General features: G+C 44.9%; 1 protein-coding gene across 3 annotated transcripts in view; it reads left to right on the top strand.

Annotated features, from left to right (window-relative positions):
- Positions 1–11,757: 11,757 nt before the first annotated feature.
- Positions 11,758–25,367, top strand: part of ZNF507 (zinc finger protein 507) — a 46,929-nt gene continuing 33,319 nt past the window's right edge. Inside the window, exons 1-6 of one of the 3 annotated variants that reach the window (XM_058707306.1) lie at positions 11,787–11,924; positions 13,355–13,448; positions 14,492–14,697; positions 14,823–14,945; positions 19,363–21,494; positions 22,849–22,966. In XM_058707306.1, the coding sequence (XP_058563289.1) occupies positions 19,365–21,494; positions 22,849–22,966 (2,248 nt within the window). In that variant the 5' untranslated portion in view covers positions 11,787–11,924; positions 13,355–13,448; positions 14,492–14,697; positions 14,823–14,945; positions 19,363–19,364. Of the gene's footprint in view, positions 11,925–13,354; positions 13,449–14,491; positions 14,698–14,822; positions 14,946–19,362; positions 21,495–22,848; positions 22,967–25,367 lie in introns of all 3 variants that reach the window. The other 2 variants (XM_058707305.1, XM_058707304.1) reach the window with 2 other exon arrangements.

Below are 25,367 nucleotides of genomic sequence, written 5' to 3'. Positions count from 1 at the left end.
CAGCTGGAGTCTCAGGAATCCGAGCCCTTAACCAATGAGCCAGCCTGGTGGCTGCAGAATAACGGCCCATGGGAGAAGTCAAAGGCTCCTGAAGACAGAACTTGGGGTTGGGGGAAGGAATTCTCTAGAAGGGAAGAAGTGAAGTCAAGGACTCCATGGTGAAGCACTGACCTCGTCAGCCAGGGAATCTGAGGTGAGGCCTGCCACAAATAACACTAGTGATCACAGATCTGTCGTGTGGTCCCCCTGCTGACTACATCCCGTCATTGTACAAAAGTGGATTGGACAGGATTAATTACTACAACTGTTGACGGTATGGGGCTTCGAAGACTTTTATTCAGCATTTAAGAGATTTACAGGAAATCTCCAGGCAGTTAAGGCGAGGGGCTGAGCTTGTCTTTCAGCTGGCTCAAAGCCAATCATTTGGAGGGTAACTTTAATTCCTGGGATATGGAGTCATACAGTCAGGAAGCAGGCCTGACCCCAGTAAGGTCAGTGTCGTGGCCAACTACCCTGGGCTCAATTTAGAGACATAACTATGGCAACGACTGTGCCCAATCGGTTATTAGAGGAGATTTATTGACGGATATGCTTGAATAGCAGAACCATTAATTGCAATTACCAGACAAGACACTTTGTTCATCTCGGGGAACTGGATGCCAAAACCCCCTAACAACTTTAAAATCCCATTTGCTCCTGGGCTCTCGGCTGGCGTCACCGCACCTGCTTCAGCCTCCCACTACTGAGAGGGAGAAGAGCAGGGGTTTAGCTTGACATGGCACTGGCTGCAGAAAATGGCAAGTGCCAGGGCATGAGCAGTAGACACCTTATGCAGTCCCCACCACGCCCTTCACGAAAGGGAGGGTGCACTCAATAAGCAGACCTGCTCCACCTGAAGGCCCCTCCTCTGGGTCCCACCCAGAGGGGGGTGAACGCCTTCCTCCTTCGCTCAGCCAATCCATGCCCTTCATTTTCTTCCAGACTTTCTGGGTTGCCTCTCTGCCTTCCTGAGCTGGATGTAGCTCGGCCTGGGCTCTTTCACCTTGTGGTCCCCCAATTCCTGGATTTTATCCTTCTCGCCTTCCGCCAGGCAGCCTCTCCTAAATACCCCATTTCTCTAAAGCAGTGGACTGACTCCCACCCTCCATACCTTCTGCCCACCGCCCCACCCCCCTCACCGCTCTGGTTCCTTCCTAGCACAGCCATGCTACCTATCGGTCTGCCTGATTACCTGTCTGCTTCCGTCTCCCTCACTCAGTTCTAAGGTCCACAGGGCCAGAGACCTGATCTACCCTTCCCACCGCCATATTCCTGGTGCCTAGCAGAGTAGGTGCCCAAGAAGTATTCGCTGAATGAATGAATCAAGTCGGTACATTCTGCAGTTGTGGTTAGAGGGCCCTCCTCTCCTCAACTAGATCATAACATCCCCAAATGCAGGGATGCTTCCCATGGCATCTTATTCAGCACTGAGTACACCTTAGGTGCTTTAGAACTTGCACAAGTGGATGAGAGAGGTTGCAAGCCACAAATCCAATCCCTGCCTTGGAAAAGGCAAAAGCACATCTCCTACCACTTTTCAAGGAATAATCATAGCTAGCATTGAAATAGTGCTTTCTGCAGGGGCACTATTCAAACGACCCTCCAGGGTATTCATCCATAAAACCCACACGATAGGCCTGTGGGTCTGGAACGTTATTCTTTGCCTGTTAGCGACCAAGAATTAGGACACAGAGAGGTGAAGTGATAAGCCCAAGGTCACACAGCTAAGTAAGTGAGGGAGCCAGGAAAGAGACACAGAGAGTCCAGCCCAGAATCTGTGCTCCATGTTCTGCTATTTCTCTTGACTTTGGAATCTAGGATAAGTACAAAAAATAATTAGAAAAATACCTCGAGAGAGGTCTCTGGGCACTAACACTAGGTCTCCTTGAGTTGATTCCTATTTTTCATTCAAACTAGATTACAAATTACAAACCTCTGCTCCAAATCAAGATGTCACTTGATAATCTTTCCCTTATAGATTAAACATCAAGACTATACTTTACCTGAGGATAGTGAGGCAAATGATTCAGAAAATTCCTTCTGTGGGAGAGTGGAATACAGTTCCTGCCTAGAGCTGAGAAGGGCAACCCCATTCTGGGGCTCTGCCTGGGTTTGGATTATAAGAGCATACAGCTAACAGAGACGAACTCCTCCATCAGTGCAAAATGGGTCACACCAGGGGCCCTTTCATTCTACATCATTTCAGTGTTAATGTGCAGGAGAACCTTTGACTAATGAGACTACTCAAAGAACTGGAACTTTCTATACTCAACACTAGGGCCCAGTAATGTAACTGGAAGTATTCGTCTAAATCAAAATCTCCTCAGTAGGTCCTAGAACCCACAGAAATGTAACCCATGTTGTCTGTCATCTACACAGATGACACAATCAGACACAATGCTACAAACCGAACGTCATGTTACCCCCCAAATTCATATGCTGACACTTAGCCTCGAGATGATGGTATTAAGAGGTAGGATTTGGGGGAGGTCATGAGGTCATCAGGGTGGAGCCCTCGTGAATGAGATTAGTGCCCTTACAGAAGAGACGCCAGGGAGCTCCCTCGCCCCTTCTACCATGCAAAGACACAGCAAGAAGACAACTGTCTATGAACCAGGAAGCAGGCCCTCACCAGACACTGAACCCACCAGCGCCTTATCTGGAACGTCCCAGACTCCAGACACGTGAGAAATAAACGTCTGATGCTTATAAGCCTCCTAGTCTATGGTTTCTGTTACAGCAGCCTGAACCACTAAGTCACAGAGTGATTTGATCTCAGTCGCCTAAGACAAACCCCACTATATTCATCACTCACTCACTCACTCACTCATTCATCCATCCACTGTCTGTTTCCTCATCAGCATCTACCAGCACCAGGCACCTCGCTGACCCCACACATCAGCTGACCTCACAGAATGTGCCATTCATGGAAGGGGGTTGGCGTTGATGCAATAACCACGCAGATACCCTGTAGCCATGGTAGGAGCTGTAGCCAGAGGGCACAAGTCAGCAAAGGGAGGGCAAAGGCATTTCACTTGGTCACGGAGGTCAGGGAAGGCTTGCCTGAGAAAATGGCTCTCTGCGGAGACCAAGAGAGGCCTGGGAAGAGGGAGGAGGACACCAGGCTTGGTGCAACTGGGAAACCGAAAAGTACCCCCAGGAATGGGGGGGGGGGGGAAGGGCTGAGGCTGGGGCTGCGACCAAGAATGCAGGAATGTCAGGCTGGGCCACAGAGGCTGGTGGTCTTTGCTAGAAGACTTTGGACACCACCAGAAAGGGAAAGATCCAAGAACTGTTCAGAAGGTGACACTGACAGCCTGGCGACGCATTACTTCTGTTCAGTCTGCTGGCTAAGGCAGGAAACTGGGCAGACATGCTAAGGAGAGAAAAGGAAAGGACAACAGCAGGGGTGGAAACTAAAAGGATTTCCTGGCTCATCTTAAGATGATCAGAAAGTTAAATGGTGGGGCGTTTGTCCCCAGAGGGGTACCGTTAGGTCTCACTACCCTCAGGCCACTCTGTACAATCCTGCAAACCAGAAATGACCCTTACAGCTTGGTAACATTGAGGGTCACCTGGTACCCATGCAAGGAATAGGTTCTATTTGCATTACTTTCAGTCGAACATAAAAAAAAGAAAAAAAAAACTATAATTCTTGTGCTGACACCAACATTATTATGCATCAGTATAACAGGGTACTAATTTTGATCTGCACAAAAATCACAGAAATTTCATGCTGAAAGGAACTTTAAATATCATCTGAATATTTGTGAATTTTTCCAGTATGTTCATAGATGTTTTCATGTATAATTTATTTCCTATTAACATGTATGTTTGGTGTCCTCTAAATAAATTGCTTTTCATGGGCTTAAACCTATGTATATTGCTTTACAGTTCCCTCTCGTTCCCACCTGAACCCCAGTGGGGCACACACACACACACACACACACACACACAAGACCATACCCAGAAGGTGCTCAATCAACAGCATTAGTTTACTGACTGACTGACTGACTGACTGGCTGACAACAGACAAAAGGCTGCCTCTGAATCTGACAGTCAAAGCCATAGTCAAGAGAATGATGTAGCCCTCATTTAAAAGAATCTGGTAAAAACATAAGGTAGAGATGAGGTGAACTGTCAAAAATTCCTTCCACTGGCTCATCAACGAAAGGAAATGGAAAAAACTGGAAGGAGCTAGAACCTGAGACCCCAGCCCCTCTCCATGCAAGGAAGGCAATTCTGTCATCCACAGAAAGAGTGGAATATGGCATATTTCTGGTGAAAAGGTCGGGGGGGGGGGGAGGGAAATGAATATATAGATGAGTATATTAAGCAAAATGAGAGGTTTTGCAATTTTAGAAGGAAAGTAGCTTTCTTAGATGACAGCAGAAACCACTTCCAGATTTTTCTTTTCTCTGATCCATCAATGTTGCCCTAGCCCTCAACCAAGTTCACACAGTCCAGACATTTTGGATTGAATCAACATGTTAGCACCCTTATTTTTTCAAAATGCAGAGGATAGATATCTAAGATTAAACCTGTAGAAACCAACCCCTAGATGTCATTGTTGCTGCTAAAATATCAAATCTTTGAGTCTTTTGAAATTTTAAATCTGAAGAGATAGCAGTGTTAATCTGAATAAGCCATTTAAATAATGCAAATTCAATTCACTTTCAATTTTTCAAAGCCAAGTCCAAAGTCTTCTGGACTTCTTAACCAAAATGTAACTAAAACTTAGGGTGTTAGCACGCATTCAGTTGCCAAGAAAATCCGCGTTTAGGAAAAATAGGCTTAAAACCCACGTAGTCATATGTGACATGACTAACTGGGCTCACATCAACTTCCACAACTGATGAGCTGATTTTAGAGTAGCTGGATGATTCTGGCCTCATCTTTTCCGTGTGTCCCCTAACTTCTGTGCTTGCCTCTGTCATTGGTATTGGAGCCAAGAGCTGTCTGTGCCTCCCATCGAGGGCACACTGAATGAACAGAGATGCTCGCGGGCCCTCCCCTTCGCACCCTGTTTCCAATTAGCCTCACAAGCTACATGTTCTTAGCTCAGTGTCCCTGTCTACCTCTCTCCCTTCCATTTTGTACCATTCCAATCTGAACCTTTGCGATAATAATATTTCTCACTGGGCGCGTGGATGGCTCAGTCGGTTGAGCATCCAACGTTGGCTCAGGTGATGATCTCACAGTTTGTGAGTTCGAGCCCCACATCAGGCTCTGTGCTGACAGCTCAGAGCCTGCAGCCTGCTTCAGATTCTGTGTGTGTTCTGATTGTGTGTGTATGTGTGTGTGTCTCAAAAGTAAATAAACATAAATAAATAAAAATAAACTTAAAAAATAATAAATAAGCAAATAAATAAACAATATGTATCGTCTGTTAATCATTTACTATGGGTCAAGTGTATCAGTGCTTCATATACATCATGCACCTTAAACTTTTCAACAGCCCTAGGAGATCGGTGTCATTACCCCCATTTTACAGATGAAGTCACAGAGGCACAGAGAGGCTAAGTAACTTGCCTTAACACACACAGCTAGTGAACACTAACGGGTTTTGAAGCTTGGGGTGAAACCCAGGCTACAGCCTGGATTCCTAGGGCTTCTCTGAGGCCAACTCTCAGGTCCTTAACTGGATGCCATCTTTCTTCTATCTCCTAGCCCTCAGTTCTCAATCTGATGTTGGATCTTCCCAAAAGACTGCTTTCAAGCAGCTCCTTAAATAAAGTCCACGCCTAGAAGTGTGTCTGCTGAGTGAAATTGCTTTTTCATCCCATCAATGAATACTTATTCAGTGTACCTATATTCCCAGCCCTATTCTAGGCCGGGGGGAATATCAGTGAACAAGACTAACAAGATCCCTGGGCTCTTGGAACTCATTCTCCACCAACCTAGACAGATGGTAAGGCAGGGATTACATATGTAATTAATGACCAGAGAGCTAAGTCCACAAAGATGTGCGAAATAAGACAAGCAGAGCCCATAACACAGGGCCCTGCACCAAGAGGGCCCTCCAAAGATGCCTGATGCCTGTCTCTGCCTGGGCAAGCCCTAGCCCGGCTCACACTACAGTCCCAGTCCCACCCCCACCACAGTCCCAGTCCCAGCCCCACCCTCACCCCTACCCCAGCCCCACCTCCACCCTAGCCCCAGCCCCACCCCTACTCCAGCCCCAGTCCCAGCCCCACCCCCACCCCAGTCCCACCCTAGCCCCACCCCCACCCCAGCCCCAGCCCCAGTCCCACCCTTACTCCAGCCCCAGTCCCAGCCCCACCCCCACCCCAGCCCCAGCCCAGTCCCACCCCCACCCCAGCCCTAGCCCCAGCCCCAGCCCCAGCCCCAGCCCCAGCCCCAGCCCCAGCCTGCCTTTCTGGCCAAAGCTCTCCCTGCCCCTCAATGGCCAGGCCTCCATGCCAGGCAGGGTTGTCTCCATGACCCAGACAGATGCCTAGTGCCCACTCTCACTCCACACGTCCATCCATGTCGGCCCATCTCCTTCCACATACCAAGCTGATCCATTCATAGACTTAGCTCAAGCTTCCACACCCCCCCCCCCAACCCCATTCAGGCAGCCGTTGGGATCTCCTTCCTTGTGTGGCCCAGACGTGTGAGCTGAGGGAGAGGTGCCTGTGAGAGAGGGATGGAGCTGGCACGTGCACTGAAGCCCCACTCGTGCCTGATTCTGGATGTGTCGCTTCGAACTCACAACAGATTTCCACCGGGCCCTCCCAACCTTATGACTTGCTGGAGGGTCGTGGCCAGAAAGGGCATGAGAACTGCAGTGTAGACCATCCCCGGGTGCCACGTGCACCTTCGGTTTCCCGCTCATGTTTCTTCATCGATGAAAGAAACATCCCAGGAGATCAAAAACTAAACAATGTTTTTTATGCTTGGTTTTCCCCAGCACGTGAGGAGCTCAGAGCTGGAAGGGCCTAGAAGGTAGACTACTCGCTATCTATGGGCGTCCATGTACTGATGACTTAAGGAAGCAAGACGCGGCGCTCCCAGCCAGCTAATGATGATGCCAGTGGCCTCCCCCAGTCTATCACCTCAAGAGGAGCTGTCAAAGTAACAAACGACACATTTTTAGGTCACGGGATTACCCCTTAGCCAGGCCCTCTCGGTTTGATTAGCAGTTGCTTTTCCTCTTAGTGTCTTTCTTCATCTTCTTCCCCTTCTTTTCATTTTCTTCCTCTGCCCCTCTCATCAATAAAGGTCACCGCGTCAAGGAAACCGCTTCTCTGGGAAGAATTTAACAGTATCCTATTATAATCACATCGTCTTGTTCCGAAGCAGGTGGTATTACCTGTCAACAGGGTTTTGGACTTAGCAAATAACTGCCACCCACCTCAGCTGAGGCTCCCGGGCAGATAAAGTGACCAAAGGAGACAGCCCTCTGGAGGCCTCAAAATCTCATTTTCATTCCCCTTGTGGAAAAGAGACTGACTTTATTGACAAAGACGACTGAAAATTGCTTGAGCGTTCCAATACCCAGTCTGCGCTGAAGCAGAAGAGACAGTGTGGCGGAGGCGAGCTCCCTGCTCCGCGGCAGCTCCATCGAGCCCCGCCAGGCCGCCTCACCAGCCTGTGCATATGCGGACCAGACTAGAAGGAGCCTCCCGAAGTCCTCAAACGCAGCCCATCTCCACCTCCACTCCCAGCCGGCTGGGGCCTTTCCTGGATCCCAACCATAAATCACAACATGAATTCAGGCAATCTCTGCCAGAAACCAAACTCACAGACCGATTCAGGGGCCTGGAGGTGGGACCTGGGCTAGCTCGACATTCCCACTGGAGTGCTCTGTGGCTTGACTGCACATCCCAGGTAAGCCACTAGATGTCACCACCGTTGATTCTTGTCCTTCTTCCCAGGTCCTGCATATAAGGCAGTCCCAGGGGCTAAGGGAAGTCTATACAGAATTCCACCACCACCACTGGGACCTCAGGGCTGCCTTAGATGCCGGGGCAGTCTGAAGCTCCTTCAGCGGGCCTCTCCGAAACCAGTTTGCGGCTCAGACCCCAAACAGCCGAGCCGAAAGCGAAGTGTGGACAACGTTAGCCAGAGCCACTCCTCACTCTCATGACAGATGCCCCCCCGCTCTACCTCCAATCCTTCCTAGCCACCATCGGTCACTGGGTACCCATCTGGCTTATTCAGGTCCTCAGGAAGAAATAAATTAATATGTGTGCCTCGTAGCACCAGAGATTTTAGATGTCAATGTGCTGCGGAAATAATGTAGGTCTGTTGGCTTTTAGCAGAGAATGAATGACAGATAGATAATTTATGATGATTCTTGAGATCTGAACTATAATTATGAAGTATTTCTAGGTGTATATTCGGGATGCAAAGTGTAAGGAACCTAGAGCTAATGTTAATTTATTACTGACAGCTGTATATATAATAATCTATCATGTCTTTTAATCTTACATTCCTTCTGACTTACATCAAGCAATCCTTTCATTCATTAATAAAATCAAGCCTTGCCATTATTCTTAATGATGAAGTCCCATTTTGAATCCAGAGGACTCCTATAATTAAACTCCATACTTCCATATACCAGACATCTGAAGCTCAAAAAAAAAAAAAAAAAAAAAAAAAAGATAAATTGAACTTGTTTTACGGGCAGGATGAACACATCAGAAACATGGAGCCCACCTGCCCACGGTCCCAGTGGAGCTAAACAGAAAGTCAGGGGAAATGTTTGTGTTTATCTCAGTTCACGCCACCACTCTGATTTTTCCTCCTCTCAGCCCCCCGCCACACCTCCACAATCTTTCCTTTTTTGAGGCAGTATATTCCAAGAATTTTTTTTAAGGTCATGATAAAAATTACAACTAAAAGAAATACAGGCTAACACGTCTCCTCCAGTTTTCTATGCTGTGCCAAAGACTTACACGATTAATCCTGTCAAAAGGAATCTAATCTAATCTTATTACACCAAAGACGAGGTGTCCTTTGTAAGTATCCTGGCTGGGAACAAGTTGGTCTTCTCAAGATTCTTTTTCTTTTTTTTTTAAGTTTATTTATTTATTGTTGACAGAGACAGAGACAATGCGAGCAGGGGAGGAACGGAAAGAGAAGGGGAGAGAGAGAATCCCAAGCAGGCTCCGCACTGTCAGCACAGAGCCCAACGCGGGGCTCAAACTCACAAAACCGTGAGATCCTGACCTGAGCTGAAACCAAGAGTCAGATGCTTAACCGACTGAGCCACCCAGATGCCCCTGTCTCCTCAAGTTTCAACGGGTTCCGTGTCTCATTCAGTTTACAACCAGTCATCACCTCGGCAACGCACTACTGCGCTGCCCTTAGCTCTCCCAAAGTTTAAATGGTGCTCCAGTGTAAGTTGTCAAGCAGACTCCCTGGTCACTTCCCAAGGCTATTTGTTAGAAGCAAAACCTTTAACCTCATCCATTAATTAACAATCGCAAATAATGAGATATGTAGAGATAAGACCCAGTTATCCGGGTCATCTCTCATCTGGAGACAGAATCCGATTCCAGTGAGTAGGCGCTGGAGAACTGAGTGAGCAAATTTCCTATCTGCAACACCAAATCTTACTAGGACTGGTTAATTAAATCATGATAAATAACATTCCGTGGCAAGTGGAAGGTGCTCAAAAGAGTTGGGTGGGATGACCACAAGTTCAATGCAACCACCTCTGAATGTCTTTGCAGTCCTCTGACTTAAAAACGTCCCCTGTAATTTTCTGGAGAGCTCTCATACAGGAAAGAAAACTACTGAGGTTTTGCTCCACTGGCTTTTTGAAGTTGCCCACGTTTGCCTATTGGATTCTGCGTCCCATACCTTCTCTGTCTTCAGGAATGAAGGTTCTAATTCTTTCATCAGCATTGCCGTCTGACTGTAATGGTGTCTTTCTATCGGTTCTGCCTCTTCCTGCTACTTCGGTGTAGGGAGGAAGAATGCCAGTCAACAGTGTGGCTACATCATGCTGCAGTAACAAACAGCTCCAAACCTCAGTGACCTCCTCGCCCTACATATCCATTGCAGGGCGGAGGGGGGCTCAGCTTGTCATCGCTACTCTAGAATGTACGCTGATAGGGTGGCCACCATTGTGAACATTGCCAGTCATCAAGGCAGCAGGAAAATGGTGCCCTGGATGCGAGTGCACTGGCAACTAAATGCTCCAGGATGGGGGTGACACACCCACACACGCAATTCATTAGCCGGCACCAGTCACTGGCCACACCTCTGAGCCAGGAAGTTCTATTGAACCTTGCCCTGCACGAGGGACATCGGGAAACAGCTGGCGTATACTGGAAAAAAATACCACAGAAACTTCAGACAAACCAATTTATCTTCTTCCCCTTCTTTAGAAGTTCCTCATTTTCCCTAGATTACAATTCCTCCGCTTTGTGTTTAAACTCTTCCCCGATCAAATAATTCCCTGACTTGTGTCCACTTTCAGATCATGGACATTACAGTTATTGCTGAAGAAAACGTCTTCTTCAGATGGTTATAAACTAAGATTATATGTATAGCTCAAGGAAAGGAAAGAAATTTGCACATTAATTGCTTGTTCTTGCTTTCCCCTTTTCATGTATTTCTGGTTTTCCTTGTTTTTTTTTCCTTTCACCCTTCCATGGTAGTCTCCTATTTAATCTCTTTTATTGAAAACAAAAATTGCTCAACACTTTATTTTTTCTTCTCCTTAGCTCTTTGGCCCAACCAGCAAAGGAGTCTGTAGAATAGCAGAATGCTAACTTTGCTGGTTTCCCAACCCCCCAATTCAGGTGAATTTGAATCCTGAGACACAGTAAGGAGAATTACTGACCTGTCTCAACAGTGACTACGTTTTGCTAGATATTTCTCCCACTTGATAAGTGAAAGCCCAGCCTGCTGCAAAAGCCTCTAAATGTACCTGGAAGTCCCCAAGGGCTATCTCAATGAACAATGAAGGGCTATCTCCATTGGGCTTGCTCCCTTCCTACTGCTCCTGGCCCACCTAGTGAGTCCAGACCCAAACTCCCTGCTGTGTAGTTCTTAATGTTCCAAACAGTCCAGTGTTCTCTGTGAAGCTGGACGAAATGCTTCCCTCCCTTTGTATTTTACTCTGTTCACAGTGGAACTCAAACAAGGCTGCTTATAACCCTGGTGTGTATGCCACCCATAAAAACAAGAGCCAAATGACCAACACGATGGTGTCCTCAGAATGACTGAGCTTGTGTCAGGCCACAACCCCTAGGATGCGTTCTTTCCCTGAAAATCTTCTCACTCTCAAGTAAACAGATGACCCAAGGCTAGCCCTGCCCCTCACCAGTCACACCTGAAGTCCAGTCACAAACCTAGCTGGGACCTCTACATTTTAGCCAAGAACACCACAAAACACATGCCCAACAAGCACAGTAACATATTCCTGAGCATAAGGCTGAAAGAATGCCAGTGGTCTAGGTGAAAAGCCAGTTACGGAGGGGATGGGATGAAGAAGCTAGCCCACAGAAGATTTGGGCGACGTGGGGAGAGACACTGACTTCTAGGCCCAGGTGACCATTGAGAGGGCAACGCAGAGGCCTTGGGAGGTCGCCTACCCAGACCCATACCCGCCCAAGACTGGGATAGCCCGGGTCGCTGGGGTACCTTCGCGCCCGCCCAGCCCGAGAGCCCCGGGATGCCCATGGGCGGGGCCTGAGCATCGCCCCGCCCCGCCGCCCGCCACTCGGGTCACCTGACCTGCCCGCGGCTCACGTGATCCGTTCCCAGCGCCGCCATTTTGGAGCTCCGGATGAGGAGGGGAAAAGCGGGGGAAAAGAGGGAAAAGAGCCGGGAGAGAGGTGGGAGAGGACGAGGGCGAGGGCACGGCCGGGCTCCTAGCCGGCCAAAGGAGGCTCGCGGAAGCAGCAGCCGCCGCCCGACCGCAGGTACAGCGCCCCGGGGCCGCCCCTCCGCCCGCAGGTAGCGCCGCCGCCGGCCATGTGCGTCCTCCCCTCAGGCCTCTACCGGCGCCTGCTTCCTCTTCAGCGGGCCGACACCGCCCGGGGCTCGCCACTTGCCCCAAGTTCCGCGTCCCTTTCCAGTGCTCTGCGCAGCCCACGCAGCCCACGGCGAGGCCTGCGGAGACCCCTGGCTTGCCCTGCCGCGGGGGGTGGGGGGAACCTGCCGCTCTCCGCATACTGTCACCAGCCTGGTCTGCAGGCGGGCCTGCCGAGGCGTTGCTTCCTTCTCCTCTGCGGTTGTGAAACCGCTTAGGCCAGCCGCGGTGAAGCTCACGACGGTGTCCTCACCTTATCTGTTGGTTACTTTTCTCAACCCCCGATCGCCCCAGCCCTTTAACCAATTCTTGATGTAGGAAAAGCTAGTACAGAAAATCCTAGCCTTCTGACCCTATTACGAACCTTTTCGATGAACTGGTCTCTCGATCACTGAGATCAGTGGGAAAAACTCCCACTCTTCAGACCTACGGGCATCCGGAGGGAATGGTTTGTGTGGAAGGCTTGGATGATTAATTAGGCGGAGGCCGTCATCCCAACCCGTAGGCGATCTTTTTAGTTACTGTGGTGGGCTGTAATTTACTATCAGTCTGCATCTCTTTTATCAGGCAATTACTGGATTTATCACCTGCTTGAGCTTGTACTTTCTTCAGTACTCCGCTTTGACTCAGTGTTTGGATTGCGTTATTGATTAAAAGAGAGAGAGCCTGGCCCTTCATTCCTTTACCTTACCAACTCGTTTGAAATTAACTCGAAGGGAGGACCAAAGACGTGCTTTCTGCCCTGGCAACGAACTGTTTACTTAACCGTAATCGATAAGATAGCTGCGTTCTAGGTGAAAGGAATAGGCTTTATTTGATCTTTTAGATTCATCCTAGCTAGTATAGGAAACTGCAAAGAAATGTAAGACCAGAGCAGGAAACTGCGTTGGAAGATATATAGGTCAAGCTACTGTGTCCTATCTTTTCATGCCCACTGTGCTTGCAAAATCATCCTTTAGATGGCATTTTGGGTTAAGATTAAAATGGCGATATGCAGTTTATTGTTCCTTATTCATTAGAAAGTGTTATCAGTAAACAGTAGTATTTTGAGTCAATTAAATTCTGAGCTAAAACAAAACACAATTATTGAGAGAAGTTTCCAGAGCAATTTTTTTTTTCTAACTTGTACAAAGTGGTAACGTCTGCTTGCTAGATAAATTATGTAAAATTGCAACACATGATTGGGTTGCATGAACATTCCACTGAATGTCTTTTTGACATAGAATATTGGGGAATTTTTCACTGCCAAAAGAAATCATTACTTTGTTTCACCAAGAAAGAGAAATGTTTGATACTATGTACTTTCATTCTTGGCCACAGCTGAATTCTGAAGATTGGTCCAAGGGACTGTGTTAATTTCAGGAATTGATTTGAAAGACATTGGCTCTGCCTCTTAACAGCCATGTAACCTTGGGTAAGTCACTGAAACCACACTGAGTGTTTCCTTATTTGTAAAATTGTGTAACAACCACCTGGCCTGTTCCAGAGTTATGAAGATCAAACAGGTTAATACGTTTGATACAGCCGGGCTGTAAGGGGCCAATTCTTTTCAGTATTGATTTTATGTATTTGTCCTCATTGAGATATAAGAAAGAAATTGGTGTATTAAGAAAGGGGATTTAGAATCAGATAGTCCTGGATTCTAGTTCTTAAACCAGTTATTGCTTTACATCTGTGATCCTCAGGTTCCTTACCTGCAAAAAAGAGGCTAGTATTACCAGAAATTCATGAATAATACACAAAGTCTACATAGGCACTGCCCTCTGGATGGTGAGCACTCCAAGGACAAGGATTCCTTCTTACTTACTTGTGTAGTCTCCAGCACTGTGCTTGGCACATTATAGGTGCTCAATAAATGTTAAATCTTAATATTGGTTAATGTTAGTTAGACCTTATGTCTTCGTGGTCTGCCAAATTAGCTCCCAAATTAGAATATTCTCCCAGGCTAGATGCCAGCTAAGAAATTTTAGGTTATAAAATTCATGTTCTTGCGATATTTACACTATATTTTTCTTAGTGGCAGTTAATCACATTAAGCTAAGGAGATTTTAATTCAAATGAATCATAGCTGACATTAATAAGATAAACCTATAAATAATGTGTAAGCAATCTCAAGGTGATTTTTTGTAGGCAGTTTACAGTTCAGGGACATAACAGTTCATATCTTTGCCTAGTTGGGAAAGAACAAATTTTTAGTCTGAAAGAAAAGGTTTTTTATAACACTGAACTGCCTTTGCACATGCACAGAAAATTACAGCTTTTCTCCAGCCCTACTCAGGCTCACATGAATTGTTCAACTTGATTTTACTTATGATAACCATACTCTATAACTGAAAGGAACTAATTAGATATACAAAGAAACCTAGTAGTAATTATCAGGAAATAAAGACAACTGAAATAATTTGGTTCTTTTCTTGGGAAAGACATTAATTATAAGCTTTTGCCTTTGGAATACAGGTCTCCCCCACTTTTTACAGTTTGCCTTCTGCCACTTTGTGCTTTTTTGGGGCGGTGGGGGAGAGAGAGCACGAGAGGGGAAGTGGGGAAGAGAGAGAGAATCCATGCTGAACATGGAGCCTGACACAGGACCCAATCTCACAACCCTGGGATCATGACCTGAACCAAAATCAAGAGTCAGACGCTCAACCAACTGAGCCACCCAGGTAGCCCCTGCCACTTTGCTTTTATGAAAGACATACATTAGAACCTGATTTCTCTAACTGAAAGAAATCTAAAGATTTCAGTCTTACACCAAAGGCAAAAATAGTTTCCAATGTTTGTTTTGCAGCGAGCCATTAATAGAGGCAGCACGTATCCCAAGCAGCAAGCGTGGCCCCACCAAGCTCCTTTCCTGCCCAGGAACTGTACTCGGAATCTCTGCACCAAGGCGCCAGAGCTTTGAACTGTGTCTGTGAGCATCTGTGCTTTATCTCATTTTATCGTGTGCGCTCATTAGCAAGATGTGTTCTAAAATATCAGAAAAGCCTAAGAGAGGTCATTTTGGGGGTTTTTTTCTATATAAATAAATGATAATTGCTTTTTCACTTTACATCATTTCAGCTTCTGAAAGATTCCATAGGAAGGATCTACTTTCAGGTGGCCAGAGAAACCTGTCCTGTTGTCTAGGAAAGATTTAAGACTCAGTGGGAAAGATGCTAGAACTTTTCTGTTTTGGGATACAACTTGTATTTATTTATTTGTAATAGTTTGATATATTTTGTGTAATGTGGTTATGTCTAAAGATTCCAAATAGGAAGCTTCCTACTTTGGTAATGCCTCTAGGCTTTACTCTTTCTGTAAACCTTCTTGTTCAGCCATGTTGATCTTTTCACTAACTGCTAGATGGGAGGTTTATTCTCACTTTTGGAAACGTGATAATGTTGTGGCTCTTTTCCTTGTCAGTCTTACCCTTGTGTTGACAGAATTCCAAAAGAGAAAACGGTGCATTCTAATTAAGATAATTCAAGGAGGACGTATTTACAAAAATACTCATAATAAAGACGTTGGACTTGTGTAGACAAACCACAAGGATAATGCAGTTATCTGGAGGTAGCAGCATCAGAAGGAAGAGAGGTATCAGAACCAGGAGAGTTTTGTAGAGCCCCCTGCCTGAAGAGAATGGTCTTCCATTGAGAAACATGGCCAGTCCAAGCTGACCTAGAGGGAGGGAATTAGGGGAATGAATATCCTGATTTCACTATGCTGCCTCCTTCTGATCTCCTCTCATGGCTCCCCATTGGCATAACGCAATCAGAAACCAGAGGGCATAGGAGCCTACTGATGTAATATACCTCCTGGGGCAGAGAGCAGAGTGGAGGAAAGTAGGCAGTGAGCCCAGAGGGACAAATGGTTGACATCTGGCGCGGCCGTCTTTTAGAATACAGTATACGTCTTACCTCTTCAAAAACCTTTTGCTTACTTTCCTAGACCAAAACTAGCTTTTCGGTTTGTTAGGATTTGGTCATTGACTGTTGCCTTCTGACTGTTTTACTTTGTGTACTGTTGTTACAGTATATAAAAGCTGTTACTTCTTTTTAACTTCTAAACATGTTTGTCCTATCCATTCAACTCCGTTTTAAACCATTAGTACTGTGATTTTAAATTTTTTTCCATACTGTTTTTTAAAAAAATGTTTATCTATTTTTGAGAGAGAGACAGAGCACAAGCAGGGGAAGGGCAGAGAGAGAGGGAGACACAGAATCCGAAGCAGACTCCAGGCTCTGAGCTGTCAGCCCAGAGCCCGACTCAGGACTTGAACTCATGAGCTGTGAGATCACATCCTGAACCAAAGTCAGACAGTTAACCGGCTGAGCCACCCAGGCACCCTGACACATAACCATTTTTTCTGTAACTTTTTAGTATGAAAAGTTGTAAATATTTACACAAGTAGAAAGAATAGTGTAAGGAACTCCTAGATACTTATTACTAAACTTTAATTACAAAATTCGCTATTCTTGCTTTATTCCTACCTTCTCCACCCACCCTGACCATGTACTTGTATTGATCACGTGAAGGCCATCGATAGTATGCCGATGATCATAATCTGTGTTGTCGTCATTATTGAGCCACTGGGATTGTGTTTGTACCCTTATTTTCATCTCTCTTTTTTTTTTCCAAATAAATTTTACTTCACTTGACATAGGATCCCGTATATATGCACATTGGTGGCCTAAGAGAAATTTTTGTGAAAATTTAAAGAGTTGGCCTTAAGGTCACAGGCCTTCCTCCCTGTGTATACTTTATTATGAACTGTTCATCTAACCCTTTCTAAGAGAGACTTTTGTTTTAATGAGACTTAACTCATATATCGATTCTGCCATGTGGACCCAAACTGGTTTTTCAGGTGTTTCTTGATGTATTTTATGTTGTCATATCTGTTTTATAGCTGCCATTTCTGTACTTATCCCCAAATGTATGCAGCCTCTAAAATGAGATACTTACATAAATGTTCAGGGAAAATTGGAGCATCTGCTGCAAATTTCCATTAGCTCTTAATGCCTGAGCAGACACAGCTTTTCAAATCTGAATGTTTTGTCAGTTTCTTTTGTATTAGTTTTTTTCTTGAGATAACTTGAACTCCTCCTCCTCTTCATTCCACACTCTTTTTAAGGTGCGCACTGAAATATCCACAGGGAGCAGTTGCACTGCTCTCTTTCCTATTCTGTCATTAGGTAAAAGAGGGACCACGAGTCACCTTTGTAACCCTGTGGGTACGCAAAGTCTGTTGAGCAAATATTCACTCATTAACCTGCAGACTGTCAATCAGCCTGTATGGATGTCATATTTCATGGAGGAGGAGACCTTAGATCTACAGTAGACCACCAAATCTTGGGCAAGAAATTGAATGTTCAAGGATTTCTGTTATTAACAATGATTTAACTAATTCCCATTTAACAATTGAACTGAAAGAAATAAAGCCTTAAGTGAATGGTCCTAAAGTGAAATCATTAGTCACAGAAACAGCCACAGCTCCCCTTGGCCGAAAAATTGTGGAATTCTCAGGCAATAAGGTGACTTAAGACGTCACAAAGGATTTTCCTAAAGAAACAAGTTGTTCCCACACTGGTCCCTCTTTAGTGATTTAAGATTGAGTGTAGAGATTTAAAAATACTGCTTTTTCTGCTTGAGAAAGATGGAGAGGAACTACATAGTCTTTTGAGAGGTAATGACCTCAGGTTGTTTAGAGAAGAGAGCGGCTAAAGGGCCGCAGTCACCCAGACTTCTAGGTCTGTGGGAGCTGGGGTAGTGGTCATCGTTGTAATGGCTATTGGGTGCATTCCCTGCCACGAGCGCAGTTGGACATGGAAAAGAAACGAAAGCTGATCCCATTGGACAGAGTATCAAGAAGGAGGGAAGAAGCAGTACTAAAGCCGAGAGTAACATGTTTGCATTTTTGCCTGATGTGGCCCTAGATATAGAAAGTTTGTGTGCCAGAAAGAGCAGAAAATAAGAGGAAAAGCTCTAACTGCTGCCAAGAGTAGATACGGGAGGGCTGGCACTGCAGCTGGTCAGAGTGCTGGTAGGTCCAGCAGGAGTTCGGTGTGATCTTGGCAGGGGCTCAAGGGCCCTTCCATGTTGCTTCAGCCACCTGGGGGGAGGGAAGCCATGATTCACCTCCTAAAATAAGAATTCAGAGCCTGTGATTGAGGTTTAAGAATAGTATGGTCTTTGGTCTATAGCTGGTGCCACTAGAAATTTTGCTGGCATTTATTGAATGTTGTGAGTAAGACTCCAGAATGCACCTAAAATGTGGAAAAACAAAACTTGTTGCTGGAAAAAAGCCTAAACTGAAAAATGTGATCCAAGTCAACAAATTAATCTCACTTTGAGCCAAAGGAAATGTTTGAAATGAAAGTACTGCCAGGAAATAGAGGATTCAAGATTTAGGGAGAAAGATATTGTGAGTATTTTTTGTTTTGTGACTTCCTTGGCTGTAATGCATTGCTGGAACTTACAGAGAACCCCTTTTAAGGACTCTGAATATTTAGACCTGAAACACAACTAGAATGTCAGGTCTTTTTCCTTCTCTGATGCCCCTTTCCCTTTCAGGAAAATGAAATTACATATATTCGTGCATGAGTAATAGTTGACCACTAATATGGCCTCTAGGAAAAAACCACAGCGTTGTTTGTGGTTTATCTTCAGGGAAATCAATCGAAGGAAGTAAAAGAAGGAACTGGATCATTGCTTTTATGTAGTTTCGTTTGCATCATACTTCTCAAATTTCACTCTGCCATTTACAAGAGGTTACCAGACTATCTTTTCATAACTCCAAAGATTTGGAGTGAAAAAAACAAATTTATGATTTTAATAATAAGACTATTATTATTTTTGATATAAGTAGTTGTCTCCCAAGAATTGTGTCAGTCATGTGTTAGTTTTGTTTGTTGGTTTTGTGGTAACTTGAGGTGGTTCCACATACCCTGGGAATGCTTGTGTCCCTTCAGTCAAGGAATAGCAGTCCTGTTTTTTTGTTTTTGTGTTTTTTTGGCATTGCACAAAAGAGAGGGGATACTAATTGGGTCCAGCTAGATGTCTGGGGGAAAGAAAGTGAAGAAAAAAGGATATGCATATTGTTAAAGTCATTTCCAAAGAAAGAAATAGATGGAAAGATCATCCTCAGTCTTGATAGGGGATGACATTCTCTAGAGAAGTTCCAAGCAGTTTAAGTCTCTGCTGGGGATACAGGTATGCTGATAATGGAGCTCCCAGGTTAGAAAATAACTGAGATTAGCTTAAACTCTGAGAGTAGCTCAGGTTTCCTATAATTGCATTCTTATAATACCTCTAACCCGATATTTCTTTCTGTTGTATATTATTCTTTCTAGATATGGAAGAAAGCAGCAGTGTTGCCATGTTGGTGCCAGATATTGGGGAACAGGAAGCTATATTGACTGCTGAAACTGTCATCAGTTCATCACTGGAAATTGATGAACAAAGAAAAGTTAAAACAGATCCATTGATCCATGTTATCCAGAAGTTAAGCAAGATAGTAGAACATGAAAAGTCACAAAAATGTCTTTTGATTGGGAAAAAACGCTCACGTTCAAGTGCTGCAATGCACTCTCTTGAAACCCAAGAACTTTGTGAGATTCCAGCTAAAGTAACCCAGTCCCCTGCTGGGATCAGAAGGGCAGAGATGTCTCAGATACATTTTACCCCTGGCTCTCTTGCCCAGAACGATGGGAAGACTATGTCTTACCAGTGTAGCCTTTGCAAGTTTCTGTCATCATCGTTTTCTGTGTTAAAAGATCATATTAAGCAGCATGGTCAGCAAAATGAAGTGATATTAATGTGCTCAGAGTGCCACATTACATCTAAAAGCCAAGAGGAACTTGAAGCTCACGTGGTAAATGACCACGAAAACGATGCCAACAGTCACACTCAATCCAAAGCCCAGCAGTGTGTAAGCCCCTCCAACTCTTTGTGTCAGAGGCCCACAGAAAGAAACAGTGAAAGCATTTCTGATGTCCAAGTGAGTGTGGACAGTGCGCAAACGCACGCTGCCCAAAACGCACCCACGGCAGAAATGGGTAAGAGGAAATGGTATGCGTATGAACAGTATGGCATGTACCGATGCTTGTTTTGTAGTTACACCTGTGGCCAGCAGAGAATGTTGAAAACACATGCTTGGAAACATGCTGGGGAGGTTGACTGCTCCTATCCGATCTTTGAAAATGAAAATGAGCCCCTAGGCCTGCTGGATTCTTCAGTGGCTGCTGAACCCGGTGGGGTGGATGCAGTCGTCATTGCTATTGGAGACAACGAACTGAGTATCCACAATGGGCCTTCAGTACAAGTACAGATTTGCAGCTCAGAACCGTTATCCTCTTCGTCTCCTTTAGGACAGAGTGCAGAAGGTGGAGTTCATCTGACTCAGTCAGTTACCCTTGACCCCAGTGAGGAAGAGATGCTAGAGGTGATATCCGATGTGGAGGAGAACCTGATCGCTGATAGTCTGCTTTCATCCGCACAGAAAATCATTAGTAGTAGTCCAAATAAAAAAGGTCACGTTAACGTGATAGTAGAACGTTTGCCAAGTGCTGAAGAAACTCTTTCACAGAAACATTTCCTCATGAATGCTGAAATCGAAGAGGGAAAAAACCTGAGCCCGACAGAATCCCACATTGGGGGTGAAGGAAGAGATGAAGTTTATCATGCTGATAAATGTACTGTTGATATTGGGGGGCTGATCATAGGCTGGAGCAATCCAGAGAAGAAAGACAGTGAGTTAATAGCCAAAGGACTGGCTACTGATGAGAATGCCCCACCAGGCCGAAGAAGGACAAATTCTGAGTCTCTCCGACTACACTCGTTAGCTGCAGAAGCCCTCGTCACAATGCCCATAAGAGCTGCAGAACTGACAAGGGCCAACCTTGGGCACTACGGGAATATAAACCTTTTAGATCCAGATACCGGACAAAGGCAAGTGGACAGTACGTTGGCGGCTTATTCTAAAATGATGTCGCCACTTAAAAACTCTTCAGATGGATTAACTGGTTTTGACCAAAGCAACTCTACGTTGGTAGCACTCCCAGAGGGTAGGCAGGAGTTGTCAGATGGGCAAGTGAAGACGGGTATCAGCATGTCCTTACTGACTGTAATCGAAAAGTTGAGGGAAAGGACAGACCAAAATGCTTCCGACGATGACATTTTGAAAGAGCTGCAGGACAATGCCCAGTGCCAACCCAACAGTGACGCAGGTTTATCGGGAAGCAACGTGGTGGAATACATCCCTAATGCTGATCGACCCTACCGCTGCCGCCTGTGTCACTACGCAAGTGGTAACAAGGGCTACATCAAGCAGCACTTGCGGGTCCATCGACAGAGACAGCCCTATCAGTGTCCTATCTGTGAGCACATAGCTGGTGACAGCAAAGATTTGGAGAACCACATGATCAACCACTGCAAAACAAGAATATACCAGTGCAAGCAGTGTGAAGAATCGTTTCATTATAAGGTAAGCATCGGTTCAGGAAATCATTCGGAGAACCTTAGGCTTTTTAGAGCAAGGAGGGAACTTGGCAGAGAGTCCAGCCGTCTCATTTTATAGATAAGGAATCTGAGGTGAGGCCTAGGAAAGTTTGGCAATTTGCCCAGGGGATCCCAACTAATTAGTATTAAAATTGGGACTGAAATCTAGGTCATCAGGATTGGTGTAGGATTGTTTTCCCGTCTGCTTCCTCCTTAACAGTGTCTGTGTTTATTGCTTTTAGTGTTTTAGCGTGTATATCTTTTTTTAAACGTGTTGATTTTAAATTGCAGGGTAATTTCAAGAGAATGTACAGGGGAAGGACTTAATAGTTGATTTACCCAGATGTAATCCTACATCGATGCAAACAAACTCCATCTTCCGTGTCCCCAAAATGCAGGTTGCTCGCTTCAGCCACACAACCAGCCAACAGTAATCTGTGTCCTCGCAAGAGGGAAAGTAGACTATGTTGGACTTCATGACAGACAGTAAAGTGGAAATAGAGCCACGTGTGTTTAATGGGCAGTTTAAGGGACTGTGAGGATTTTGACCGTGATTTTCATCCTATGTACTACCTTAAAACCAACAACCAGCATGAAATGGCTGTCTTCCTAAAGGAAACAGGATTCATTTAATCATTAGTTTAGAACTTTTCTTCTCCAATGTTGCCAGTTGACTGTCTGGAGGGCAAAAAAAAAGAAAAAAGTATCCTAAAAGGCTAACTGGGATGTAGACTTCTCTCAGCCTTTGAGTCTGAGATATACTGCCTCCTTGGATCGCCCTCATGGTGTTCTGAAGTGGCCTCAGGCTGCTAGACAAGCAGCACATCCAAATGGGCTGTAAAAGCAAGTTCCAGAAGTTTCTTTTGTTCCTGCACTCTTGATTTGTGGGGGTGGTGGTGGTGAAGGAAGAAGGTATTCATCAACACGTTAGCTGGTGTTGAAAGGCAAGAATTAGCAGGAGTCCAGCAGTTACTGGTTGGATTTATTTTTGTGAAAGCATCGGGTTATTCCAAACACTCTGCTCTTCCCTCCTCCGGGCCTGCCAGTGGTTCAGTAAGCACGCACGTGCCGTGCAGAAACCCCTCTGAAGATAGCGGGGGCTTGCTTTTGGAGAATGCAAAAAGAACTGCCTTTTTGATGAGATTGTGATTTCTCCAGTGTATTTCTTTCCGTAAACTGTCAAATAAATCAGATAATCTTTTAGCACATTTGGTTTTAAAATATTGGTAATGTGTTCTAGGTACCAGGCCATGAAAGCAATTAACTGCTTCAGCAGTCTCTTAGTAACAGTGCAAGTGTATTTATTGAAAGTTACGTGGGACTATTTCTCAATTTTTTAGAGTCAACTGAGGAACCATGAGAGAGAGCAACACAGCCTTCCAGATACCTTGTCAGTAGCAGCTTCTAATGAGTCAAGAATTTCCAGTGATACAGCTGATGGAAAAGGTGTTCAAGAAGGTATCTGCATTTTTTTGACTAGCGTATTAGGTTTTTTAAGAAGCCCTTAGTTGTCACGTGGGTTATTTTCAGGACTAAAGCCGCATATGTTCTCGATTTTCATACTGTGGATGTGAATGAATCTTACCTGTGTTCCTGAGGTAATTCTGAGCACTAAATGAAATGCTGTATTAGTAAGTAGTCGACTGTGTAGGTAGATAACACGTTGAAATTTATGCTGCCCTATAAGAGCCAAGTACATCACAAACCCTTGGGTGACACCCCAGCAAGCCAGGGAAGCTGCAGTGTGGAAAGCAAGCCCTCCCCTCTCTCAGTACCAGTTGACCCACTGAGAATATAGCAGCTTTTGCAGATGGCAGGGCCCCCACCTCAAACTGTAAGTGAGGCTTCCTGCTGTGATCTTATTCTTATCCAAGTATGACTGCCAGATTTCATCTGCATTATTTAAGAAAAAAAAAAAAAGCCGAAAAAACAGAAGATCTTTTTGTGTACTAGTTAGGTACCAGTCGGCTGGGTTTCTGCTAATAGGAATATTAGAATCAAAAGATTTAATTAGACTTCCATGAAAAAGCGGATGCCACATCCGGAGAATGAGGGATAAAGTGTAATAAGCTGTGCTTCCTTGCATCAGCTCTCTCAAATTGATATACTTTAAATGTCTCAAGTGCGGTACATAGTGTTTATGGGAAATAAAACATATTGGGGTGACTTTCCTTTTTAGATTTCCTAAGAATTAAAGTTAGAAACGACTGCAGAGTAAAATGTTTTACCATAATGGTTCATTAAATTATACCCCAGAAAGCATAACTGATTCAAGAATGTTTCTGAAAGAACTGATTTTGACACCACTGTAGCACCAAAATTCCCTTGTCAGACAGATGTCATCCCTGTAAAACTATCCAAAACAAAAGGAGTTTATGACATGGCATCTGTTTCTGCAAGAGATGGCTGAGCTAAAACCGTTTTGTTTCCTTTTTACAAAACAGCCCTAAATGCCTCCTTTTATTTTAATTCATTATGTTTCCATATCCCCTTAAAGGAGACATTAAAACATTTGATGTCATTGGACCATAAATCCCTAATGAAGGAATAAAGTAAATACTACTCAGTGGCACCACCTGCGTGCGGTTAACAGTAGCGGCAGAATGTGTCTTTTCTGGCACCGTCTTCAAAAGCAGTAATTTATAAAACTGTCCAAACGGGTTAACAAATTAGAACTCACAACTTTAATAAAAAAGATTAAAATGTCAGCTCAAAAGTAAAGTAACCAGGTTGAGCTTTACCGCGACAGCACCTGTCCACCATATTCCATTTTACGCCATCTTTTCTTGGTGCGTCCTGCTGTTTCTCGTGGTTGAATGTATGGATTTTAAATTGCTGCCATGTCTGTTTTTCTCTCACTTCACTCCATTTGCTTTTCTCTGTCCCAGTGGTCCAACAATTCAGGTGACTGATAACCGCCTGCACGCTTACACCGATACTTGATGAATTCCGTATTAGCACTTTTGAAATCTGGTTGTTGAGCCAAAAAACAAGTGTTTAGCTCACAAAGAAGGTCAGAATAATTCGTGTTTTACTCTAGATTTTTTAGCCTTGTAGTAAACTTGCTGGACAAGTTGGGGGAAGTGTGCCTCAGTGGTCCCCAGCCACTGCCCATTATGATGGCACAGGTAACTTGGGACAGGTTTTTGACTCAGAGACCCAGTGTAACATACTTCAGACATTGTTCTGCCAGAAGGCATGGTGCACCCATTCCGAGCTGGATACCAAGCTAGGTGCAGGGAGTACGGTGAAGGCCTCACTGCCTGTAAGAAACCCAGCCCTGGAGGAAGACAGAACCGTATGACGGCTGTGTCCGTGGAGAGCACACGTGCTGTGTTAGAGCCACGGGCAAAGCATTCTCATATGATGTTCCTTCGCAAACATCATTAATGAAATCATTCGTTATTGCAAACATACGATTCATGAACCCCGGGGGATGCAATGTAAACAAAACGCACAGATCCCTGTCTTCAGGGAGTCTACAGCAAGGGACAGGTCAGAGGCCTGACACAGACCTGCATGTGGCGTACAGACTGCAGTGAAGGAAGAATAGAGTCCTCCTAAAGCTTACTCAATAAACCATGCTGGGAGATTCTACAATTTCCATCCTGTAGATGAGAAAACCGAGTCTTCAGGAGGTGAAATGCTTTGCCCACGATCATCCTGGTACTAGGTAGAAGAGCAAGGACGAAGCCCAAATCGTTGAACTTTAAATCGTGTATTCTTTCCATTGGAAACAGTTGCTGGAAGTAGCACAGGCTCTCGTTCTGTGCTATATTAAGTTTTTCCATCTGTCATTTTTATTAGTTGTCATTGATCTGTAATATTTCTCACACAAAACCATTATCCAATATTTCAC

Source organism: Neofelis nebulosa, chromosome 17 (assembly GCF_028018385.1).
Source record: "Neofelis nebulosa isolate mNeoNeb1 chromosome 17, mNeoNeb1.pri, whole genome shotgun sequence".
In the NCBI taxonomy this organism is placed as follows: domain Eukaryota; kingdom Metazoa; phylum Chordata; class Mammalia; order Carnivora; family Felidae; genus Neofelis; species Neofelis nebulosa.
The sequence above is the reverse complement of the archived record's forward strand: the minus strand, read 5'-3'. Positions and strand labels throughout refer to the sequence as shown.